This window comes from Molossus molossus, unplaced genomic scaffold (assembly GCF_014108415.1).
Source record: "Molossus molossus isolate mMolMol1 unplaced genomic scaffold, mMolMol1.p scaffold_m16_p_9, whole genome shotgun sequence".
NCBI classification, from domain to species: Eukaryota; Metazoa; Chordata; class Mammalia; order Chiroptera; family Molossidae; genus Molossus; species Molossus molossus.
Window position 1 is genome coordinate 107468954 of NW_023425403.1, and position 25301 is coordinate 107494254.

General features: G+C 54.2%; 1 protein-coding gene across 1 annotated transcript in view; it reads right to left on the reverse strand.

The window, feature by feature from the left end:
* The window catches only part of DCLK1 (doublecortin like kinase 1), a 361421-nt gene that overhangs the window by 61084 nt on the left and 275036 nt on the right, over positions 1-25301 (reverse strand). The window contains exons 7-11 of the mRNA XM_036250158.1: positions 20075-20159; positions 16514-16622; positions 8144-8201; positions 7482-7601; positions 2426-2572 (exon numbers count right to left, since the gene is read on the reverse strand). Coding sequence (XP_036106051.1) covers positions 2426-2572; positions 7482-7601; positions 8144-8201; positions 16514-16622; positions 20075-20159 — 519 coding nt within the window. The remainder of the gene's footprint in view (positions 1-2425; positions 2573-7481; positions 7602-8143; positions 8202-16513; positions 16623-20074; positions 20160-25301) is intronic.

Sequence of the window (25301 nt, forward strand, 5' to 3'; positions counted from 1 at the left end):
TGTTGTTAAAGTTTTCTTCTTCAGGATAATTCAATTTTTATTACAAATAGAAGGGGGATAAAAAGAAAGGGAACTCGTAGTTACGTGTTACCTCTTGATCTTCAGAAACCCCCCTTAAAGGACGTTCACAGGGGGGAAGTAACCGGTCAGAGCCAGAGCAAGAGTGGAGCCTGTGGTCCTGACCTCCCGTGACCTCTCCCACGGAAAGGTCAACAGAAGGTCAAGGTAACAGTCTCAAGCGCAATCAGCGATGCCATCCTAATTTTGTTAAACTGAGTCTATTCTTCTACTTGTTTTATCCCGTAAGAGATTTATCACTGCAAACCTCAGCAACCCTTAACACGGTCCTTTCGGAAAAAATTACTATCCTGTAGAAGCAGAATTACTCTAGTTTCTCATACATATATAAATAACCTAGTGGTGAATGACTGCAGCCGCACGCGCGTGTGCGTGTGTGTGTGTGTGTGTGTACGTATGTGTTTCACATTCTCACACTGAAAAGAAGAGGGAGGCCGGTTCTGAGTAACCTAGAACGTTGGAGGAAGCACGAGGCGCAGGCACCCTGTGCCCGTGGTTCAGGGACAGGCACCGCTAGTAACCACTCTGGGCGTCGCAGAGACAGGGGGCCCTGGTGAGAAGCAGAACCGACCTGCAGAGGGGGAGGGAGCTGAAACTTTAATTTTCAGTCACTGACTTTTTTAAACAAAGGCCCAGTTGTAAGCCGGGTCCCTGGAGACCGTCCTGCGTAATTCAGGAATAATGGACGCAGATGGGCGGAGGGCGCCCCCACCAAGGCCCAGACGCCACGAGGGATCTGCGGGCAATTAGTCCGCGCTCCCTCACTTGACCTGGCTGCCTTGATTAGCCAGCGGCTGCAAGACTGCTACTATAACTGCAATCAACTAATTGCGTGTGTGTTTATTTCTTGAATGCCTATTTTTCCTACTTGGCTGTCACCTCCAGGAAGGCGTCTGTCTGTCTTCCCTGGCACGAACCTCGCCCACAGCACGCCATACACGCTCTCTGTTCCCGGCTTGGTGGGTCCGGTGGGTGAAGCTTGGCCGTGGAGTGGGCAGAGCTACGCTGAGATCCTGGCTCTCCAGCTGAGTTGTTATGGGCTTGGGCAGGTCTATAACTCCTAGGACTCAGTCTCCTTACCTGTGAAATGGGGCGGCTATAGAATTTACCCCATCTGGTTGCCGTGAGAATTCAGTGGAATGACGAGTCTAACGCCCTCAGCACACGATGCGCACACACGTGATTCTGTCACAGGAGATGATCAGCCTCCCTGTGTAGCAAGCGACGGGCTGCTCATCGCTCCTAACCGCGTGGATCCGCGTCGCGCGGGGGCCCGCGCCGCGCACTGTCACCAGGCACCCGATGCCACTCGGGAGGGCTGCGGGAGGCTCGGAAACGCGTTCCTAGCAGGCATCTGGGAGCAATTCTGATGAGGGGTCTTCAGACCACCCTTGGAGAAACACTGTTTTAGGAAGAGAGTCCCCACTTCCCAGATTCCCGAAGATGGACAAGCTAATAGTCGCATATAAGACTAAACTCTCGGGGTTGAAAAACGGAAGCGAAGAAGGAACTACCATCTGGGAAGGGGGGCAATCAATTCACGAAAATTCCAGCCTGAGGAGCCAGCAGAGTTTGTTCCCCCGTTTTCACCAGGGACCGCCCTCCAGGACTCGTTTGTCCCCTCGGTCCTTTCCAGGACTGTCCCTAGCACAGACCCCGGAAACGCTCAGGTGTCTTCCCAAAGATGGGGGGGGGGAGCGTCCACAAAAGGCAAACCGAACAGCTGGAAGGGGTTACACGTCTCTGGCCTTTAGTCAGTCTTCGTCAGGACTTTCCTGCTGAGGGGTGGTGTCTTTAAACACTCAGTGTGGTTCATTCTCTTAGCTGTCAGACCACACCGGGGTCCGCAAAAGCAGGCCTCCAGGTTCGTCTGTGAAGCCCGGGGTTCGTCCTTGTATTATTCGTTCATTATTGTGCCATTTTCCCTACGGACAGGGCGAAGCTACTTTTGCCCACCCGGCATTACTGGGACGTAGATTTGGGAGACTCAGAAACTCAGAAAGGGTCCCTGTCTTTCCAGTACGACTTCTTAACATAAAGCGCTACAGAGACATCAGATCCTTGTGAATGCTCCTCATGCCCATCGGGACCCCCCGCCAGCGCCCCAGACCCCGAGTTCCATCCCCACCCTCCTCGGGAGTTCCTGTGTGAATGGGGTGAGTGTCCTAACTGCGCGGTGATTGTTCTAGAACAAAGAAGACGACTTTCCAATAGTTACTGAAGGCCAGGGGGAAACTAGCCTTCAGGGTATTTTTTTGTTCTGTAAGAAAACAGAAGAGAAACCAGGAGACGTGCTCGTATTCTTTGCGCTTGCCGGAACCAGACGCCCGGACCGCACCTCTCTTACCAGCAGGTTCTCGGGCTTGATGTCGCGGTGGACGATGTTCAGGCTGTGCAGGTATTTGATGGCGCTGGCCAGGTTGTACAGCATCCCGCTGGCGTCGCGCTCCGTGTACTTGTTTGTGGACGTGATGGCGTCGAAGAGGTCTCCGCCCTGAGAACAGAGCGCAGGTGCAGCGGCGGTTAGCAGGTGGCCAGCAGCGGGGCTGCCCTGAGGAGCGACTGGCGCCGTCGGGCCCGGGCTACCAGCAGGCCCTGGGTTCCAGGCTCCTCCGGCACTGCCCTCCCAGGACCTCGTGGGGATCTCTCTCCGCTGAGTCCGCCTCCTCCAGAGGGGAAGGGCCAGCGAGGACTCTGGCCAACAGACTCAGCCTTTGCCCAGCCCGCCAGCAGGGAGGGGCCAGCATGTCTCCAGGGCAGAGGCCGTGTGACACCGGGTGCCCTGTGTACACGCCTCACACCAACTGCCCGCAGAAGTTCAAATTCAGAATCCTGACGTCCCGAAAGAGAAGAGGTAGTGCTGCGGACTGCACCCTCCTGCCTGGTGAAATTCACACACTCACACACACACACACACACACACTCACACACACATGCACACTCTTGCACATGCGCACTCACACGCGCTCACACGCACTCACACACTCGCACTCGCCCACACACTCACACTCACACACGCACGCACGCACACACACTCACTCACGCACACTCACACGCACTCGCACACTCACGCACACACGCGCTCACACACACTCACACATGCTCACACGCACTCACTCGCCCTCACACACACGCACGCACTAACACACACACACTCACACGCACACTCAAGCACACTCACACGCTCACACGTACTCGCACACAGGCGCTCACACGCGCTCACACGCACACACACGCACTTGCACTCACACACACGCACGCACTCACACACACGCACACGCACTTTCACACTCACACACTTTCACATACACTCACACGCACTCGCACACACTCACACCAACACACAGCGTTCACATCACCCTCCAGATCTAGCTTCTTGGGGTAGGCGTAGTGTTTTCTTTCTGGACAGTGTGCTTCTTTGTAAGAAACAGGAGCGAACCAGACACTGTAGTTTCAAAGATGAGAGAGAGAGAGGGGGGAGGGAGAGAAATGTCAAAGGAGGTTTTCCAAGGCCTTAGTTCACCTGACCTCTTGTTTCCCTTGCCCCCAGCTGATGTGTTGTTATTTGGTGAAACAGAATAATTTTAGGCTCCGATTTCAGTTCCATGTATGAGCCCTGGGTCGGAAACGGGTCTCACTCACGCACTGTCTGCATCCGGCCTGCGTCATGCGGTGCGCCAAGCCGCCGGGCAGAGCAGCCAGGTGTGTCCACCTGTTACCTGGGAGGGTCGGGACTTCACGTCTCTTTTCAAATAACACAAGCAGAAAATGCACTCACAGGCCACAGTGTCCAGAGCTCTGTGCGACCTGGCCTCCTGTGGTCTCCCTGCAACCTCTGCCCGAGGCTCTCGCTGTCCGTTCAGCCTCAGAAGTCCCCAAAGTGTTGAAACTCATCCCTTTTTGTTCAGAAGGAACACTTCCTCCCTGCATGTCCTGTTTCTCTCAATGGCGAGGCTGCTCGAAGTGGGGGTGCAGGTGGTTCCACGCCCCTCCAGGAGGCGGGACGCCCACTGCGTCTGTGGTCTATGTGGATAGCACCCTACATGCGTGGGGCCCACAAAGACTCCAGCCTTTCCCTAAGGACCTGGGCTCCCTGTCATCCCATTTCCTCTTCATCCTCAACACAGCCAGCCCACCCGTCCCTCGACGTGTGCTCGGCTCCCATCCCCGGGGCCTTCCTATTCCACCTCCGAGTGACGCCTCCTGTGGCTTCATCCCCGGGTGTTGCTGTGTTCTGACAGCCTGCACGGCCCCTGCGGGCTCCGTCCCCAAAGACTCCAGGGCACTGAGTCACTTTTCGCAGGGCGGGGGGCATGGACTTTCTTTCCCTTTCAAGGGATCCGCATTCCTTGCCCATGGCTCTCTGCATTCTGCCCCCACCTTCCCTGCAACGTGTCAGGTCTCATTTCCTGCCTCGGCCTTCAGGGTCCTGGGTCGGGGACACAGGCCCAGGCCACGCTGCCCTCCTGCCTGTCCTCCTCAGAGCTCCCTTCCCAGAATGTCCCTGCAGGCCTCTAGTCCTCACTCCGACTGCGCTCTTGGGGCCTGGCCACAGGCACCTCCCCACGGGGCCTGCCTCCCTCCATGCACCCCGCTCCGGGCAACGGTCCCAAGTCCTGCTCCTAATAATCAGGGAATTTGACTTGTTTCAATCTTTTTGTTAATCCTCACCCAAGGATAAGCCTTTTTATTGGTTTTCGAGAGAGAGGAAGGAAGAGGAAGAGAGAGAGACATCGGGTGTGAGAGAAGCCCGACTGGGGATCGAACCCACAAGCCAGGCACGTGCCCTGACCGGGAAAGGGGCCCACGACCTTCGGTGTACGGACAACCGACTGAGCCACACAGGCCTGGGCTGAATTTGACTTGAATTCCTGTCGTTTGACGGATGTCTGCCGCACGGCCTTGCTTTCCTGTGCCCGCAGACACCCCGCACACCCTGGACGCTTGGTTGGAGAAGCATGGCCCCCGCAAAGTTTCTCGGGGGGACGGTATGGGAACCTTTCGGCCAAGCCTGGCACTGGCCTTCACTCCCAGACCTGGCCCTCAGAAGTCCTGGGTCGGGCTGCATTTCAGACTACGACCCAGTGGCTCTGCAGATGCGCTCTGGTCCTCTCGGGCCATCGTGGTCACGCGGAAAAAGCTCAGCCCGCCAAGGACACGAGGACCCCCTCACTGCACTTGGCTGCAGCATGACAATGAGCATGTGACTGACAGACGCTTCCCCACAAAATGTCTTCTGAGCCCTTGAGCCTCTGCCCCTTTCATTTCTCATCCTTAAATGTAACTGTCTTAGCTTCTAAAACTCTCGGCAACGGGAGCTAATCATTTTTTTTTTTTAAATTTCTCACCCGAGTATATTTTTCTACCTATTACCAGATAGAGTGGGAGGGAGGGAGGGAGGGAGAGAGAGAGAGAGAGAAACATCGATGTGATAGAGCCACATCGACTAATTTCCTCCAGCACAACCCGACCAGGGCCAAACCGCAACCGAGGCACATGCTCTTGACCAGAATCGAACCCACGACTCATTGGTCTGCTGGCCGACACTCTAACCACTGAGCCAAACTGGCCAGGGCGAGCTAATCATTTTTAGCAGCACACAGAGGGGCCACAGGAATGGTCTGAAGTTTTGGATCTCTAAATGAACACCATTATAAAACACTATCCTTGGTACTGGAGAAAGTATAATTTAAATGTTGGGAATCACCAAACTTCACCTGGCAATACAGGGCCAATACAAACATCTTCTGACTAAATGAAATCAACCTTCGTTGTTGGAATAACCGTTTAACATCTGTATCTGCCACAGCTTCGAATGTAACAATAAGCTCGTGTTACCACAGGGAGCCCTCAGCTCTCCGAAAGAAACAGTCCCAACCCGAAGTAGAAAAAACAGGCTCCGTCCATAAATATAAATAACCAGTAAGCTGAAAAAATACCTGCAGATCTAAAGTAAAGCAACTTTGAATAACGAAGATTTAAAGGTCCTAGAACGAACATTTTCTTATACAGCAGTGGGTTAGTTTATTATTAAATGCTTTCATTGTTGCCCTGGTTGGTTTGGCTCAGCGCTTAGAGCGTCGGCCCAAGGACCAAAGAGTTTCAGGTTCGATTCCGATCAAGGACATGTACTTCGGTTGCAGTTCATCCCCGGTCCTGGTCGGGTTGTGCTGGAGGCGGCCAGTCGATGTGTCTCTCTCACATCAATGTTTCTCTCTCTCTCTCTCTTCTTCTTTTTTTATCCTCACTTGAGGACATTATTCCATTTAAACATCGACGTGAAAGAGACACATCGAGTGGCTGCCACCCGCACGACCAACCAGGGCCGGGGACAAACTGCAACTGAAGTACGTGCTCTTAGCGGGAACCGAACCCAGGTCTCTCCGGACCGCAGGCCGACGCTCTAACCGCTGAGCCAAACCAGCCAGGGCTCTCTCTCTCTTTCTCCCCCCCACCCACTGTATCTGAAAATCAATGGAAAAAAAAAAATCCTCAGGGGAGGTTTAAAAAAAAAAAAAATAGTAAATAAAGAAAGAAATGCTTTCATCGTGTTTAGTCTTTACAGAAGAACAGCCGACGCTGCCCCACAGTGCTGACCCCCAGCTCAGGGCGGCTCCAGGCGCTCAGACTGCACACACCACTGACCAGCAGGGGGCGCTAAGTCAGGGCGCGTCACCACCCGCGTGGGGGTTCCGCGCACCCCCGTTAGGGCGACACTGCACCAAGGGCTTGAGAGAAACGTAACTTCATGAAAACTAGGCACTCGGCGTTTTAACCCTTCTCGCTACTGAACGTTTCAAACATGGAAGGAGAGGGAACAGGCAACTCATCTTTCACTCAAATGCAATCATTATCAGCACTTAGCCGTTCCTACAGTCAACGATTTAAGAGAAGAACGTAATTTCACGTGGCTGGCTGAGATGGCGACACTCGTGGACAGCTGGTCGACCACGCACATTACTGCTAGCACTGTGCTATTTTCCCGTGACACTGGTGACTGAGAGCGTGGCGCTGGGCTCCATGGGAATGGTGACACCTTCGGATGTGGTTCACGGAAAAGGGAGCAAGTCGTACGACGACGACGACGGCAGCAGCAGCGATCACACTGGCGTCGACTGCTGTGTGTCACGCAAACCGGTGGAAGCCATTCCTCTTGTCCTCACACCCAGGACACCACGGGGTAAAGCACCCCACCGCTTCACACCCAGGGAACCGGGGCACAGAGAGGGGTCCCAAGGCCAGGGAGCCGTGCACGTCAAGGCTGGCACTTGAACTCTCGTGGTATTATTCTGACATTCACACTCCTAACCATGCTGCCCGGTATAGACACGAGAGGCTGAGTCCTGTGGGATAAAATAAAGTCCCGTGTTCAGAGAAGAGCTTACTTCTTCCGAAGTACTCACCTTTACCAATTCCATGACAAGGTACAGCTCGGTTGGCACGTCCATTTCTTCAATCAGGAGAACAATGTTGGGGTGCTTCACTCTTCTTAGAATAGACACCTCGCTCTGGACCATGTGCTCCTGTCCGAGGGAGAAGGGACCTGGTCAACACCCCCAACACAGGAGCAGCTCACTCGGCGTGAGTTCAGTTATACTATGAGAAGTTCAAGGGCATGTATTTTGGCAGAACAGAATGAGCATATCTTTGATTCTGATAGTCAGGTAGCCTAGAACTGTCAAAAGATATCGACGGTCCTTAGATGATGCTTATAGTTTCAGAACCCATTACGACAGCTATAAATTCCTGTCGAAGGAGGGAATATATATCTATATCTATATCTATATCTATATATCTATATATCTATATATATCTATATCTATATCTCCAATATCCAATAGTGGAAGTAAACAAGCCAATAAAGATAAGACACAAAAATACCATTCTAGCTCATTTTTATTCCAGGACTATTTATAAAAGAAAGTTATAATCTCATTAGGATATAACTTTCTATTCCACCGAAATGCAACAACTGGGGTGAATTTATGTTTACTGGGGAGCTAATCTGTGTTTCTTTCTCCCCCCCGAATACCTGTATGTTCATAAGAATAGACTTTGTACATACTTTGCCGCGACATTTGCTTTTCTTGATAATTTTCAGAGCATACTCTCTAGCAGTTGACCTGCGAAGAGAAAAGAAAAACTTAATTTCAGATATATTCGATTTTCTTGTTAAGGATTTATATCGCATCCCACAGACCTTGCATCATGGTGTAACTATTTCGTTGATGACTCTCCTTTCCTTTTACGAAGAGATGCTGAGCCCTCCAGGGACAGAGCCAGCGCAGACCAGGGGCCGGCACAGACCGCGCCCTGCCTGCGCCGAGCCTGGGACTCCGCTGGCCACTTGCTCCCCGCCCTGGGAGGTGGAGCGACTGGGACGCAAACCAGATGTGGTCCCCCCTCCTCGTTACAGGTCCTTACAGCTCCCCCCACGACGCGGGGCTGCGCCGTTTCTGAATGTTTCGGTCACACTGAAAACCCTCCAGGAGCAGGTCACTCCTCAGACGTGGGTTCAGGGTGCAAGCCCGCGGGGTTTGCTGGAGACCTCACGGGACGTGCTCTCGGTGCAGCAAGGGAGCCGCTGTCCTCTGAGCTCTCCTGGGCCTTTCATGCCTCGTTGCCCAGAAACAAGGGGAGGTGACAATGAAAATCCACTCCCTTTCCCGAAGCCGCAGGCAGCGTGGACGGCAGGCTCCAGCCTCCCGGGCTCCGGCTGCACGCAGAGGCCGGCGCCCTGCCCTGCCGCGTGGGTGTGCAGGGAGGGCCGGCCACGCCGCTGCCTCGGAGCCGCTCCGACATTGTGCACGTGCGTGTGGCTGCCGTGCTCGCACCACGTGTTTGCTGCCCAAGGACACAGTGCAGACGTGACGACCCGCAACAACCTGCGGCTGCACAGGCGATGCCTTCCGTTTCGCTGGCACAGGGCAGCCCAGCCTTTTCCCTCCAGAGGAAACCGCTGTAGGGAGCCCAGTGAGCACAGGGGGCGAGGCCAGAAAGGACTGGATGTTAAGCCGGGGCTTGAAAATCCTGACAGGAAAGCAGCAGGGGTCTCCCTGTTTTCTGGTTGGAGACAGTGACTGGCTCTCCACAGCAACGGCATTTTAGGGACCAGTCCCGACCCCGGCTCCCAGAAGTGCTTCTCCCACCCCACCCCCAGGCCCTGCGTGAGGAGCTCACAGAAGACAGCGAACATCACATGGAGCAGACAGCATCTGGTGAATGAACAGACAGAGTCAGCCCTTGGAAGCCGGTTTTCTCCACTAGAGGGCCTTTCGGATCAGATGGGAGAAGGCAACCCAAACCTCAGGGCCCCCTGTAGAGATGTGGGGGCCTCAGGGGCTCCTGCAGAGATGTGGGAACCTCAGAGCCCCCTGCAGAGATGTGGGAACCTCAGGGCCCCCTGCAGAGATGTGGGGGCCTCAGGGCCCCCTGCAGAGATGTGGGAACCTCAGGGCCCCCTGCAGAGATGTGGGGGCCTCAGGGCCCCCTGCAGAGATGTGGGAACCTCAGGGCCCCCTGCAGAGATGTGGGGGCCTCAGGGCCCCCTGCAGAGATGTGGGAACCTCAGGGCCCCCTGCAGAGATGTGGGGGCCTCAGGGCCTCCTGCAGAGATGTGGGAACCTCAGGGCCCCCTGCAGAGATGTGGGGGCCTCAGGGCCCCCTGTAGAGATGTGGGGGCCTCAGGGCCCCCTGCAGAGATGTGGGGGCCTCAGGGCCCCCTGCAGAGATGTGGGAACCTCAGGGCCCCCTGCAGAGATGTGGGAACCTCAGAGCCCCCTGCAGAGATGTGGGAACCTCAGGGGCTCCTGCAGAGATGTGGGAGCCTCAGGGCCCCCTGCAGAGATGTGGGGGCCTCAGGGCCCCTTGCGGAGATGTGGGAACCTCAGGGCCTCCTGCGGAGATGTGGGAACCTCAGGGCCCCCTGCAGAGATGTGGGAACCTCAGGGCCCCCTGCAGAGATGTGGGAACCTCAGGGCCCCCTGCAGAGATGTGGGGGCCTCAGGGCCCCTGCAGAGATGTGGGGCATCAGAGGAAACCCCCTGCTGCAGCCTCAGGTAGAAATGGACTGAGAGGCCCAAGGATATTGCTGATTCCGTCTCTGTTGGTTCTCCAGGTCCCTGCTGGGCAGAGAGGCCCTGATGGAGGAAGCGGGAGCTGGCCGGGGCTAACGGCCGGGCTTGGGGCTCAGCACCCACACGAACACCAGGCCGCCAGCAAGGCCATGGCGTAGGGGTGGGGAGCACCTCAGTGGAGGGGAAGGAGAGACCTCTCCTCAGAATGTAAACTGTGCGGGCGACAGGAAAGGAGACAGTGACACGACCCCCTTCAAAGGGATCCTTCACGTCACCGGGGAGCCACGGGCTCTCTGGGAGCCTCCTCCGGTGGTGCTTCTGAGGACTCTGCACAGGTAGGAACATGTAATCGAGGAAAATGACGCTTAAGGACTCTGGGTTCTGCTCTTCACGAATCACTAAAAAATTCAGACACGCAAATCTGAGGTTAGAATACACGAACGATGTCCTATCTGGTTTAGAAGGTTTCACCTGAGCCGGCCAGTGTGGCGCAGTGGGTGAGCGACGTCCCATGGACGCAGAGGTCCCAGTTCGATTCCCGGTCAGGGCACCTGCCGGGGTTGTGGGCTCGGTCCCCAGTAGGGGGAGTGCAGGAGGCAGCTGATGGGTATTTCTCTTTCACATCGATGTTCCTATCTCTCTCCTTTCCTCTCTCTCTAAAAAAAAAATCAATAGCCCTGGCCGGTTTGGCTCAGCGGTTAGAGCGTCGGCCTGCGGTCCCAAGAGACCCGGGTTCGGTTCCTGCTAAGGGCATGTACCTCGGTTGCAGTTTGTCCCCGGCCCTGGTTGGTCGTGCGGGTGGCAGCCACTCGATGTGTCCCTTTCACATCGATGTTTCTCTCTCTCTTCCTCTCTCCCCCTCCCACTCTACCTGAACAAAAAATGGAAAAATGTCCTCAGGTGAGGAAAAAAATCAATAAAAACACATTAAAAGGGGGAAAAATGTTTCCCTCAATGGCAAGCAAGTCTGGACTGTCGGACTGACGGCGCTGATAGAAGCCGGCCGTCCCTGGAGGGCCCGAGGCGGCACCACAGAGCACAGGGACGGACAGGGCAGGGCTGCTGAGGACGGGATGTCCCCGAGTGGGCCCCTCTCCACTCCCCGGGACGAGTAACATTCGCGTACTCACGGCAAAGGGCTGTGTGGTTCTGGGAAGACGATGCCGCCACAGCCAGACACACAGCCGCGAGATGCTGGGAGGAGCTGCCGAGCTGGCTCCCCGGACCCCGAGCACCCCGGTTCTGGCCCGAGCCTGCCCTGTGTGGGAAATGCGGGCGAGCCTCAGGGGTCCTGGGGCTTATGGGTTCACTCCACAGAATCTACACAATAGGATTAAACACTCAGATAGATTTACTCCTCTTTCACATCAGACAATGAGCCCACAGACCACTAACATTAACGCGGCACATTTTCTTTCTGGATGTCCGGAGGGCAGAACTATAAAGTCATAATAAAATCCCTATTACCGAAAGCACACGTGTAGAGAGAAGCCGAGACTCAAAATGAGCCTCAAAGCAGGTGTCGGAGCTAAATGCATACCAGAGAATAAAAATGTAACGGCTCGCTTTAAGTTAGTAAGTGAAAACACTTGCCAAGAAATAAAACGTTACATAAAATACCTGCCTTCCCACATACCCGGTCTCGAGGTCGGGCCTGCGTCCTCACTCAGCACGCAGTTCCAGGCACGGTGCTTTGGTGGCTACAGAGGCCAGGGCGCCTGCCCGCCTGCCCAAGGCTCTGTGTTTGCATTTTGAGACAAACACCAGACAGCAGGGCTGCCGGGGAGCACGCAGGGCACGGACTAGCCTGCTCCTGAAATGACTTAGGGACCCTGCAGCCCCAGCACCCACCCCTCCCTCCTGGTCTGGGAAACTCCATCTGTACGGCCCCCTTCCCGTTTCGTTGGAACCAAGGTTAGAGCCTGAACTACTGGAAAGACATTTCTAAATTTTACAGAGTTGAACTCAACCTAACGTGACATGTCTGTGCTCAGAGCGGCTGGGAGAAAGAGGCACGCCGAGGGGCTGGACACGCCGGCAAGGCTGGGCCGTCCCGGGCGCAGGTGCTCTCCGCTGTCTGCTGTGCTTCGAACGTTTTGGAAAACACTGTGTGGGACAGGAGGAACAGCTTCTCCATCCTTCTCCTGCCACAGCGCTGACCGGCGCTCACGGCAAGCCTGCTTCTCGGCAGGTTCTCCCGGACCGGGCTGGCTTGGCTGCCTGGGCCCAGAAGTGCCCAGCACCGGCCTGCACTAGCGGGAGCTCCGGACATGTTCATCGAGTGGTGGAAACGCCAGAGGATGGCGGCGGGAGGACAGAACGGGAAGACTGCTCAGCAAGGAGCTCAGCCCACAGCAGCCTCGGCTTCGCACTCATCATCCTTAGGCTGGTTCAGCCTCCTCCCCAGGGGGAGCGGCCGAGCCGGAGACCTGTGGCCAGACCTAACGTCCCTGGTGGACTTTCACTTGTTTGCTGTTAATCCTCACCCAAGGATATTCCATCCGTTTAGAGTGGAACGGAGGGAGGGAGGGAGAGAGAAACATCGATGGGAGAGGGACACATCGATTGGTTGCCTCCTGCACAACCCCGACAGGGCCCAGGCTCGAACTTGCAACCCAGGTACGTGCCCTTGACTGGGAATTGAACCTGTGACCCTCTGGTCTGATGCTCTAACCGCTGAGCAACACCGCCAGGGCTGCAGTGTTATTGGGTGGAAACATAGGTGTGGGGAGCCCCAGGAAGGGAAGGAGGGAGGGCACGGTCAGTGGGGCGATACTAGCCTTCTTCACCCCCGTCCCAGCAAACCCCCCGTCCCAGCACACCCCCCTTTCCCAGCACACCCCACTTTCCCAGCACACCCTGTCCCAGCACACCCCACTTTCCCAGCACACCCCACTTTCCCAGCACACCCCACTTTCCCAGCACAGCCCCCGTCCCAGCACAGCCCCCGTCCCAGCACACCCTCCTTTCCCAGCACACCCCCCGTCCCAGCACACCCCGTCCCAGCACACCCCCCACCCCAGCACACCCCGATCCAAGCACACCCCCCGTCCAGCACACCCCCCTTTCCCAGCACACCCCCCGCCCCAGCACACCCCCCGCCCCAGCACACCCTCCTTTCCCAGCACACCCCCCATCCCAGCACACCCCCCGTCCCAGCACACCCCCCACCCCAGCACACCCTCCTTTCCCAGCACACTCCACTTTCCCACAACACCCCTTGTCCCAGCACACCCCCTGTCCCAGCACACCCCCCGTCCCAGCACACCCCCCGTCCAGCACACCCCGCTTCAGCAGGAAGTGCCCTCGCACTGCGAGTGTATAATTCTCCGAAACCCTGAGGGTTTCCCGGGAGAGCAACTCCTGTGGGGCACTTGGTCCCCGCGGACCCGCCCCACTCACCTGGAGCGGGTGGAGTCCTGTGCGGTTGCTGGACGCACACTGAAGGGGGTTAGCACGCCTCCGGGCTACATCACCAAAGCGGGTGCAGTGCGGTGCAGGGGTGCGGGCAGCCCAGGACCCCGAGACACGTCCCTGCTCCGACTGTGCACTCGCCCCTTGGCTGGCGGGGGCGTCCACGTGGGGCGGAGGCCGGCGGCCAGGCACCTGCCTCCAGCCTCTGCCGCCTCGGACCTCCGCTTCGACCGTGCTGGGCCCGACGTGCTTCAGGGACCGGCCCTGGACAGAGCAGGGCTCAGGCCGCAGTCCGGGACCTGGCACGTCCGGGCTCGGAGGCCCCGGCAGGCAGGAGGCTGTGGGCCTGAGACCCTGACATGGCTCTGCGGTGGGAAAATCCCCTCAGCGTCAGCAGAGCAGGGCCCACTGGCTCTCCTCACACAGTGTCACCCCTCCAAACACGTTCCCGCATGCAGCCGTGCCGTCCCCACGTTCCCAGCTCGCTCTCGTCCTCCTGGGCCTCTGGGAAACGTCGAATGTTTCGGGGCACCTCCGGGGACACGGGGCACAGGCCACGTGTCCGCTCTCGGCGCGGCAGGAACCCGAACCCTGGCGCGCTGCTGTGCAGACGGAAGGTTCGTGCAGTGAGATCCAACATAACAGCTCACGCAAAGTAACAACCCACCCTAGAGAGAGAGACTCATTCTGAATGGAAAAGGGAGACACTTCTGCTCTGGGGAGACCAGCTCTGTTGGGCTAGGACGCCCTCCTGACCCAGGCACCAGCGGGGACACAGCGCGGGCCACCACGCCGGCCTCCGCAGACCGTGGGCGCTGGCAGGACCCCAGACACCCCGCCGCTGCCGGGATGGCAATCTGCTACCAATAAGGTTTCTGCTACAGTGGACGTAAAAGTTTTACAGTCAGTAAAAGTAGACATGAAATATGAAATTATATAAGTACACGCTTCCACCCGTTACCTTAGGAAGGGCTTGCCAGATTCAATTTCCGTCTTTCCGCACAGGACGCACGCGGCGCGTGACTGTGGCTCAGCTAGGCCATGCCCTCGGGGGAGATTCCCCGTGGGAAGCATGGGGGAGAGGGGTCAGCAGTGTGGGCTTGCAGCCGGGCTCAGATCGACGCCTTGCTACGTACGTACAAGAGGAGTGACCCTGGGCATTTCACGTCTCCAGGCTTTCTTTGTATGAGATGCAAACGAGACTGATGTTATGAAATTATGATGATAATTAAATGGAACGTCCTAAGTTAAGGGCCTTGCACAGTGTTGATCAGTGCACGGTGGCTGCTCCTGGCTTCGGTGCGGGGCCCACAGAGGGACGGGACATTGTCTGGCTTCGGCAGGAACCCCGCAATGGTCAGGCTCTGCTGGGGATGCGGGAACGAGGAAAAGGGGGCAAAGGGGCCTCGCAGCACCAACTAGGGGGTTCTGAGCCACCGAGGACGCCTCCAGTCCTCCCTCCCAGAGCGCGGCTGCCCTGCGCTGTCACTGTGTCAACGTGGCCGGCTGGCGGCGGTGGTGCAGACAGTGTGCCCCTCGGCTGGAGGGGCTCCGCGGGACACCTTCACAGAGTGGCCCAGCGGCCCGAGCAGACCAGCGCACTGGGCCAGCCTCAGGCCGCTCCTGGGGGGGGCCCTGTGCGGACCCCAGCTCTCACGTGCTCAGAGTCAAAGCCTTGGGAAGAAGTCGAGTTCTGGCTCCTGTCAGCTGCAGCGTCCAGTCAAGGGTTCTCACCGAGAGGGACGTGGCATGGAGGACATTGTTCTCAGTGCTGAGGAAGCATTCCAGCCCACGGCCAGAGACGGCAGCAGGGGAGCCTGCACGCCCAGGCCGGCCCCCAGGAAGCCAGGACACCAGGCCCCCCTAGGAACCGGGCAGGTCCCCCCGACTTTTCAACCCTCTGCTCACCCAGCTCAGAGGAGAGGCTGCCGGCCCAAGTCCGCGACCACTTGGGAAGCAAACTCCAGTCTAACACCGAGCGGAGGGCTTGCGGTCGCCCTCGTCGGGGCTGTGGCTCTATTGGTTGTCGCTTCTCCACAGAGTGGCTACCAGCTACTGCCCTCGGTTAGGTGTGGACACCCCACGGGGAAATCGTTCACCCTGAACCCCTCCCTCTGGCTCACACGAGTACCTGGCCCGTTCTTTATGGGACATTTCAGTGCAATGAAGAGCATTTCTGCTGGGGTCAGTACATACGCATGTCACAGCTTTTCAAGGTTATTATATTTAACTTTATGAATATATATATACAAGAACCTTTTTAAAAAGTCTCAAAAAATGTGCAGCCCTGGCCAGGTGGCTCAGTTGATTAGAGTGTCATCCTGTACACCAAAAGGTTGTGGGTTCGAGTCCTAACCTTTCCTCTCTAAAAAATCATTAAAATATCCTCAGGTGATGATTAAAAATAAAAGTGTAGCCCCACCGGTGTGGCTCAATGGTTGAGCATCGACCCTGCACCAGGAGGTCCCCAGTTCGATTCCCGGTCAGGACACATGCCCAGGTTGTGGGCCCGATCCCCAGTGGGGGGCATGCAGGAGGCGGCCAATCAATGTCCTCTCTCATCCATGTTTCTCTGTCTCTCCCTTTCTCTCTCTCTAAAATCCATATAAGAAAAAAAAAATGTTTTTAAAGTATCGAAGAAACTACTCAGTACATGTACACATATTCTTTAACAAAATGCACGGACTTACCTGAAAAACCTGGGAACGCTTTGCTGAGTACATTAAAAAGAAAAATCAAAGTCCCTAATTTATAGATTATCTCCAGCAATCACTACATTTTTCAAATCTGTTGCTAGACGGGCTTTTCTGTCTTTTAAACTCTCTTTCCATCCGGAGCGGAGGCCTTAACCGGTTCCATGTGTGCCCCAGACGGCAAATAGAGACACCATCTCGGAAACACAGTGCCAAACGGCCCCTTTCAAGTCGGCGCGGCCGCCTCCTCACCTCTCCACACACTCCTTGACCACGGCGAAGTTCCCGTCTCCTATCGTCCTTCCGACCTTGTACCGCTCTGTGATTGTGGCGGGAATCTGGAAGCCTTCCTCGGACACTTCTGCAAGAACATGAGCACGCTTTTACTGGCAGAAGACGCGCACGGAGGGTGCACAACAGAGGCGTCTCGGAGCATCCCCGAACAGACCGAAACGGATTCACGGTCAATATGTCATTTTCGGGACAGCGAGGCCGCCCCTTCTGCCGACCCTGTGGACGCCCACGCTCCGAAGTGTCCCCATGGCAAACGAAGAGGAAACGGAACGTAGGAAACCCACTCCCACATAAAAAGAGACCCACTCTTTTTATTGTAAGTCAGTTTGATCAATAGCCTTGACTGCGTCCCTGCTGTTTGCAGAGAGATGACCTTTCTGGGTGGCTCGGGGGGAAAGGCAGCTGGGAAGGGACCCCGGATGTCCCGCCACTGGCCGCGAACCTGCTGTGTGCACCCCCAGCTTGACTGGGTCCCGAGGTGGAGACCATGAAGTTCCTGCGAACTCGGCCCTGACCGCCCCCCGCACCACTAACGAGCAGGTCTCAGCTCTCCCAGCAACCTGCACCGCAGATGTCGAGGTAAAACTGCCACGTTGATTACGTCCGTGCACAGAACAGTCGTGCAGTTTCGATTATGTTAGCGCCACGAACGTGTTCCCCCTTGAGACGGATTCCGAAGTATTTTACTAATGCCTAATACTGCTCTAAATAGCTAAGGCCGTGAAACTAAACGAGCCACACTTTGGTCCCGTCAATACACTGCGTCACCTCTAGCGTCCCGGGGTGTGAAACCCCTTTTATAGCTGGGCTCTAAAATCTGCATGTTTTAAAGTGATAAATCCCAGCTCGCCCTCGGGCAACCTGGACGCGGAAGGTGATGCAAGCTGAGTGTGCTTTCTTAATGTGCTGTGATGCTGACCTTCCACCACAAACCGAGACTAAACGTTTCTTCCCAGAGCGAAATGAAACCCTCAGGTGGCGACAGCGCGTCCTGGACGGGCTGTGCTGGACGAATCTGTACTGCCTGGGACGCTCGGGGACTGGAGCGTCAGAGCTGTGCTTTGGCCCTCACTCTGGTTCTGGGACTGCTCACGTGCTCTACCCCATGACTCCGCACGGTGGCTGCTCCTGGCTTCAGGTGCGGGGCCCAGGAGAGGGACGGGACATTGGATTCGGCAGGAACCCCGCAATGGTCAGGCTCTGCTGGGGACGCAGGAATGCGGAAAAGGGGGCAAAGGGGCCTCGCAGCACCAATTAGGGGGTTTCTGAGCCACCGAGGACGCCTCCAGTTCTCCCTCCCAGAGCGCGGCTGCCCTGTGCTGTCACTGTGTCAATGTGGCCGGCTGGCGGCGGTGCAGACAGTGAGCCCCTCGGCTGGAGGGGCTGCGCTGGGCACCAGAGTGGCCCAGGGTCCCAAGCAGACCAGCGCACTGGGCTAGCCTCAGGCCGCTCCTGGGGGGGCCCTGTGCGGACCCCAGCTCTCACGTGCTCCGACTGAAGCCTATGGATGGATTTGTGGGGCGTGTTGGACACGGAGGACGCTGGCTGGCACCTCCCGGCCTTTCCCCTCTGTAAGGGGCCTTTTACCCTGAATCCGCTAGAAGCGTCCCAGCGGTTCCAGAGCAGCGTGAAAGCCGGAGCCAGTGAGGCCCCCACACCCATGGTATCGCCCCCAAAGAAGCCAACAAGTCGCTGTGTTTGAAAGACTCAGCCGGGCTTGCTTTTCCTTCATCTGCTCCGCGGGAATTAGCTGAGATGGTTGGAGATGTTTCAAATCCACTGCAAAGCACCCGAACTTACGGAACACCTCTCAGATGACGTGGGGGGGCAGGCTCTTTACTGCAGCAACAGTAAAAGTAAACATCCTTGGCCACTGGGGGAAACGAAGACGTCCTGCCTCCTTCCCTGTAGGGGGAGCGTGACCAAGGCACCATCTGGAGCACAAAGCTTGGGGTCCCCGCCTACCGATCACTTGGATCTGCTATGCTTTGGCTAAGAAGGCTTAGCAAAGGCTTGGTCAAGGACCTTGTCATCTCAGGAACGTGTAACACCTGGAACAGAAGTTTCACACTTCTGCAAAAAAGCCTGATATTTCATGGTAGTTGGGAAATAATTCTAATGGAGATCTGTTAGCTCACTTAACATAATTAAAGTGTTCCCACACCCCAAAGGTACCTTTTGGGAAAATTAAGTGATCTCATTTAAAACAAATAAGGGTTCATGTATTTTATCTTTTAAACTTATTTTTGTTGTTGAGAGTACGACAGATGTCCCCCATTTTCCTCCCTTTGCCCTCCATCACGGGGGAAGGGGGGGCTCTCACCTGACTCCAGGCCTTCACCTCACTGTGGTCTGTGTCCCTTTGTTATGCATACATGCCTATCAGTTCTTTGGTGAGTCTCCCCACCCCCTTTCCTCTGAGATCCCTCAGTCTGGTCCCTGCTTCCCTGTCTGTGGATTTATTATGTTCATTAGTTTATTTTATTCATTATGTTCCACATATAAGTGAGATCATGTGATACTTGTCTTTCTCTGACTGCCTTATTTTGCTCAGCATAATACTCTCCAGGTCCCTCCATGGTGTCTCAAAGGATAAGAGATCTTTCTTTTTTTTTTTTTACAGCTGCGTAGTACTCCATTGTGTACATGTACCACAGCTTTTTTATCTGCTCATCTGCTGATGGGCACTCAGGCTGTTTCCAGATCTTAGCTATTGTGAATAGTGCTGCTATGAACACAGGGGTGCATATATTCTTCCTGATTGGTGTTTCAGGATTCAGGATACATTCCCAGTAAAAATAAATAAAATGAAATACACGAAGCAAAAATAAATAAAGATAAAACAAATAAGGGGAGTTGATTTTTTAACAGCAGTTTGACCGTATCCGTTTTATACTTCCCTAAACACCTCCCCGCAATGCTTTGAGCCTGCCGACCCAGGCAGGAGACGGGTGTTTTCAGTCCAGTTCACGGACAGGAACCGAGACCTGGCGCGAGGAAGAGGCCTCCTGAGAACCATCCCGTGACGCAGTGAAAAGGGCAGTTCTGGATCCAGCTCACGTGACCACATCACCGAGAAATTCTCGCGTGAGTTAGGTCGAGGGACAGACACTACTTTTGCGACTGTCAGTCATTCTCTCTGTACAGCTGTACGTTCACATACTGAGCTCACGTAGGTCAGGGCATCTGCAGGGCTATCCACCCATCCCGGGTAGACCAACAGTGAACGTAGGTTGGAAGCACAAAGGCAGAAATGACCCCCATTTATTTCCAGGAGCCTCCTTAGGACACTTACACCCCCAGAGGCTATGAAACATCTCCAAGTTAGCCGACTTCCTCTCCCCGAGCCCACAGAGCAGAGGCTACTCTGGTGGGAGTCGGGCCCAATCCTATCCCCGCGTCAGGAGTGGCTTCATCTCACTCCGCTCGAGAAGCTACGGCTTCTGGAAGACACTGAGCCAGCCTATCCTCTGCCCGTCCAAGCTGAGCCTCCTCAGACCCCAGTCCCAAGCTCACCACCTTCTCCGGGTCCGTCGTTCTCGTCCATCGAGCTGCAGACTTTGGTGGACGCGAGGGAAGTGGAGGAGCCTCCATGCTGAGAGCCCTGCAGGGGGACGGCAGAGGGAAGACACGTGGTCAGCGCCCAGGCTGCAGGGGTGAGGCCCCGCCCCCGCCCCGGGACAGCGCCTCGCCCCGGGGATCTGGTCTGCACTCTCAGGGAGGGGGGCTGAGCCTCTTCAGTAGTGCCATCTCCTTCCCACCCTGTCAACCATGGTACACGGCGGTAACTGTGTCAGGCACCATCAGCTTGGACGTCCCATGGCCTCTGACCCCTTGACTCAGAACGGTCCTGAGCTCCCGGCTCAATCGGCAGACCCGAGGCACCGCCCCTCACTGGCCAGTCTGTCTGCCGACCGGCCTCACCTGCGGTGCCCCTCCCAGCTCACGGGAGAGTTTCCATCCTTACCGCAGAACTTTTCTCTCCGTTCTGTTCTTGTGAACTAGCCTGGAAAAATTACTCAGCCTCACCACATCCTGGGAGAAAAGTTAAAGGTGGGTTTGCTAATCCCACGTTGAGATGCTGACACAGGCACGCAGCGGGGCATCGACATGTTAAACGTTGCGCAGTAAGTCTGAGGCCAGACAGGAATGAACACCCGTGCTCGGGATTTCCTGAATTTGTGGTGTTTCTCCCTGAGACGCAGGGGAGCAAACAGGGTAACAACTCCGATAGAAAGCTCGGAGAGTCTACGGCCATACCACCCTGAACGCGCCCGATCTCGTCTGATCTCGGAAGCTAAGCAGGGTCGGGCCTGGTTAGTGCTTGGATGGGAGAAAGCTCGGAGAAGGTCAGAATAGCCAAGGGTCCCTATGATCAGCTGGGAGGCCGAGCTGGACAGAGAAGTTTCCATCTGTCTATTCCTTGAGCAAACGTGCACGTTTCAGTGCTATTTCTAGATACTGGATGCAGCTCGTCCTAAAATCTCCCTCCTGTTTCCCCGGAGTATCCCCCCGGTTGGCCTGACGGGAGCAGGAGGCGGTGAGGGGGTGGCGCTGGCTCAGGCACCGGCTTCTGTGGAGCAGAGAAGGCAGGCGCACCTGCTGTGAATTAATGATGAAGACGTGGCCAGAAGCGAAGTTGACCTGTTTTTCCTCTGCTCACCTGTCTCCCTTCGACCTCCTCCCCATTCCGCCCAGTCTCCACACGGTAGAAGTTTTATTTCATTTCATTATGCATCATGACCTACAGTAGCTTTCACAGGAAACTCAGATTTTCGTTTTTGCCAAAGATCGATATAATTGGGGAAATGCTATCTACGTGCTACCGGGCCATTTGTCAACCACCACATTCCCGTGGGTGCAGCTGAGACAACACGTTCCATTGGAATAGTCGGTTCGTCAACGCTGACAGTTGACGCAATTGGCATAAACGTTAAATTCACAGCAGTGACACACTAGCTCCCTTATAGGACATTCTAGAAGGTCTGTGGTTACTCTACTAACCCTCTGAATGTCACATAGCTCATGTGATGTGCCCTTTATTTTGCTGTATCATCAGAGTCCCTGTTAAGGAGCCTGGTGACTTGAGCCATTTTTTCACCCGCTCCCGTCCAGCCTCCCTTGTGACCAGTAGTGGGCACCTGTCCCATCAGGCTAGAAAGAGGGACGCAGGTGGTGACCTTGAGCAGAGCTCTTTCCGGCGTGATGCTAACTGTCCAGCCACAGCCCGCTGAAGGCGCCGTGAATGGACGAGCTGCTCAGCCACGCTCTGCCGACGTTTACCAAAGCCTGTTGGCCAAACCTTGTCGTTATCAGACTGAAACGTGAGACTGAGCCAAGACAGGTTCATGACGGCCTTGTCTGGAAAAATAAACAGGAACATTACCACGTCTGCGGGGAAGCTGCGTGTTTCCCGCGACAGTGACTCGATTATCCCCACATCACGGCGCTGGCTGGAGACACATGGTTGTCCGAGCAGAAAAGCGGACAGATGATTTCTAGAACATAGACTTCCTCTTCTGAGCTTCCCTGCTCCTTGAGTCTCTTCCCGCAGCATCGCCAACGGAGCTCAAGAATGCGGACACACTGCGGTTCGGGGTGGCGGTGCTTCTTGTCATTGGTGTTTTTGTAAATTTCAGAATACAGACATCTTTCATCAAGCACCAGAATTAACAGACCAGCCGTGTGTTTCCCACCAAAGATGCCCACATGTATGTGCTCAATTCCAAAAGCATGTTCTTTTCGTAAGAACATCGGATACTCAATACAGAACTCGGACCCAAATACACGAACGCGCGGTGTACACTGTAACAGCCTGTACGCTTGCTGGGTCCTCTTCACCAAGCGCCTTCTGGGCTCGCCATCTGCGTCTCCGTGGGGCCACCAGTGTCACGCCACGGGCAGCCCCGTGTCCTCTGCCTGGCGCACAAGAACCCCTCAAGGTTTTACAACTCTTTAAAAAAAAAAGAAAAGGTTAAAACAAGTTTGCTTATGTTTAAACTTCCTTATTTTCCACGTCAGACTTGCGTTTTCGAACATGTACCCCGAGTCATTTTAAATTTTGTGCTGAGGTTGACAGATGACTGACCCCTTTAAAAGAAAAACTTATTTAATCACAAATAGGGTCCTCTGAAAATTAAAAGTCCTCATTTTATTCATTATGTTCAAATAGAGTAAAATAAATGTGTTAGAATTCTAATGGTGTTATCTTTTCTTTTCCCTAAAGGAGGAAGGAAGTTAACATTATATGCTTTTCTAAGACGATGATCATTCATGGATTCAAATAATTACGGGGGCTGGAATGAACCTCAAATATGACCTATTCCACCCTACTTTCGTGCAGAAACCAAATTCCCACTACAAAAAGTCCAACTACGTAGTCCAATGGCTTCTGTGTAGAGCCCTCCAGTACTGAACACGTCTCTTCCTGGGACAGCCCCTTAACTGTTACTATAAGGCACAGAAAGTCATCCCCTAGGTCACGTGGAGGTGATGTTGCCTACACTGCTCATCATCGGTCTCGGCTCTCACCTCCGCAACCACTTCTTCCGCGACAGCGCGTCAGGTGTCTGGAGGAGGCTCCTGGCCCCCCGAGTCTTCCATTTTCAGTTTGAATATTCCCAGTTTTGTTGTTCGTCCATGACTCCTTCGCCCTCCTGGGGACACCTTCCAGTTGTCAATATATCTTGTTAAAGCTGGTGCTCAAAATAAACTCAGTATTCTAGGTGGACTCTGATCAGCACAGAGCAGAGAAGGATACAGCGTCTTTGTGTGTGTGAGGAGAGGATTCACGCACTTGAAAGTCATTGGTTTCTGGATGTAGCAACAGGTTCTACCTGAAGGGGCTCAGCCATGCCCCGTCTCCCTGCTCTGTATCTGGGTGGTTGGTGTTTCGATTCAAGTTTACGAGTTCTTTCCATTCGACCCAGTGATCCCACTGCTGGGAATATACCCTAAGAAGCCTGAAACACCAATCAGGAAGAATATATGTACCCCCATGTTCATAGCAGCACTATTTACAATAGCTAAGATCTGGAAACAGCCCAAGTGTCCACCAGTAGACGAATGGATAAAAAAGCTGTGGTACATATACACAATGGAATACTATGCAGCGGTAAGAAAGAAAGATCTCTTATCCTTTGAGACGACATGGAGGGACCTGGAAAGTATTATCCTAAGTGAAAGAAGCCAAGCAGAAAAAGATAAATACCACATGATCTCACTTATATACAGAATATAATGAACATAACAGTCTGAGGAATACAGTAGACCCAGACACATGGAAGTAAGGCACAGACTGACATCCCTCAGAAGAGGGGATGGGGGGTGGGGGGGGTGGGAAGAGATAAACCACAGAACTTATATGCATGTATGCATGACCAATGGACATGGACAACTAAGCCGGGGACAGGGTGGAGGGGGGGTGGGGTGGGGGTGCCAATGGGGTAAAAAGGTAAAATATCTGTAACAAAAAAATAAATAAATAAATAAAATTTAAAAAAAAATAAAAATATATACTTTAAAAACTAAAAAAAAAAAAAAAGTTTACGAGTCCTCATGTACTCACGTGAAATGTCATCTATATTACGCTCCTAATCCTTCCAGCCTGTTCTTTTTAGGGTTCTGATGTTTGTCACCTAGTGTTTTTGTTCTCTCTCCCCGCTTGAGGTCATTTAGTAATGAGCTTGGCTCCGTGTATTCTCGTGACTAATCCTAAATATACTAACTTACCCAGTGCTGCAACACTTTGATTATTGTCCATACATCTGATCGAAGGATTTTGAAAATTGCAAAGGAAAAATGTGTACACTCTTGTTCTTTAGAATTAACCCAATGAGATTAATCAACTTTTACTGATGACCAACAGAAGATGGAAAGCGGACTTATATTTTTGCATACTCATAAGGGAAATCTGTTTGCTCGTTTGATTTTTCTGAGCAGATGAATGATTTTGTAGTATCCATGATGATACGACCTCGAGTTTGCTTCAATCCGCTTGTGAATTCGAAGGCATCTGGGTGTACAGTACAAAACACAGTTATTCTAGAATTTAGTGCAATTAGCTGCGCTGTGAGCTATTGTGACATTTAAAATGTCATCACCTGCGAGCATATTTGATGGGAACCAGGGGGCAGGTGGCTGGCACCTGCGTGCGTTTATGGCGCACCTTCGAGAGAAGCCTGCTCTAAGTAAGAACACTCCTAAACGGAGCTGTTCAGCTGGAGATCATATAACAGGTCGAGAACACATCACACCTTCTGCAGCGAGAAAGCTGACATACAGCTCTACCCACATTTTACCAAGATGTGTCTGACGACCATGTAGCAAAAAGCAGTTCATTTTAAATATAAATTGTATGAGTTTCGTGTTAATGGTGTCAGTCACCTGGGGTCCACACTGAATGAAGATTTCAAAATTACCCAATTGATCCAGTTGATCTAATCAAGATAGAAAAATATCACGAGATAACTTCAGCTTTGGCTGGAGAATTGTATTATTTCCACTTCGACTTTTGTCTTGGGATGTAGCAGCGGTTCTCAACCTTTTTCATCCCCGGCACATCAACGAATGATGAAAACTCTGTGGCACACCAAAAAATACATTTTTGCCAATATGACAAAAAAAAAAAGGTATAATGTGACTCATTCACAGTGGGTGGCGGCTGTTGGGTTGGCTGTGGTCATGTTTTATTTGACAAGCTAAGGCAAAAGAGGTCAGTGTCCCTGAACAAAGAGTCAGGTACCGC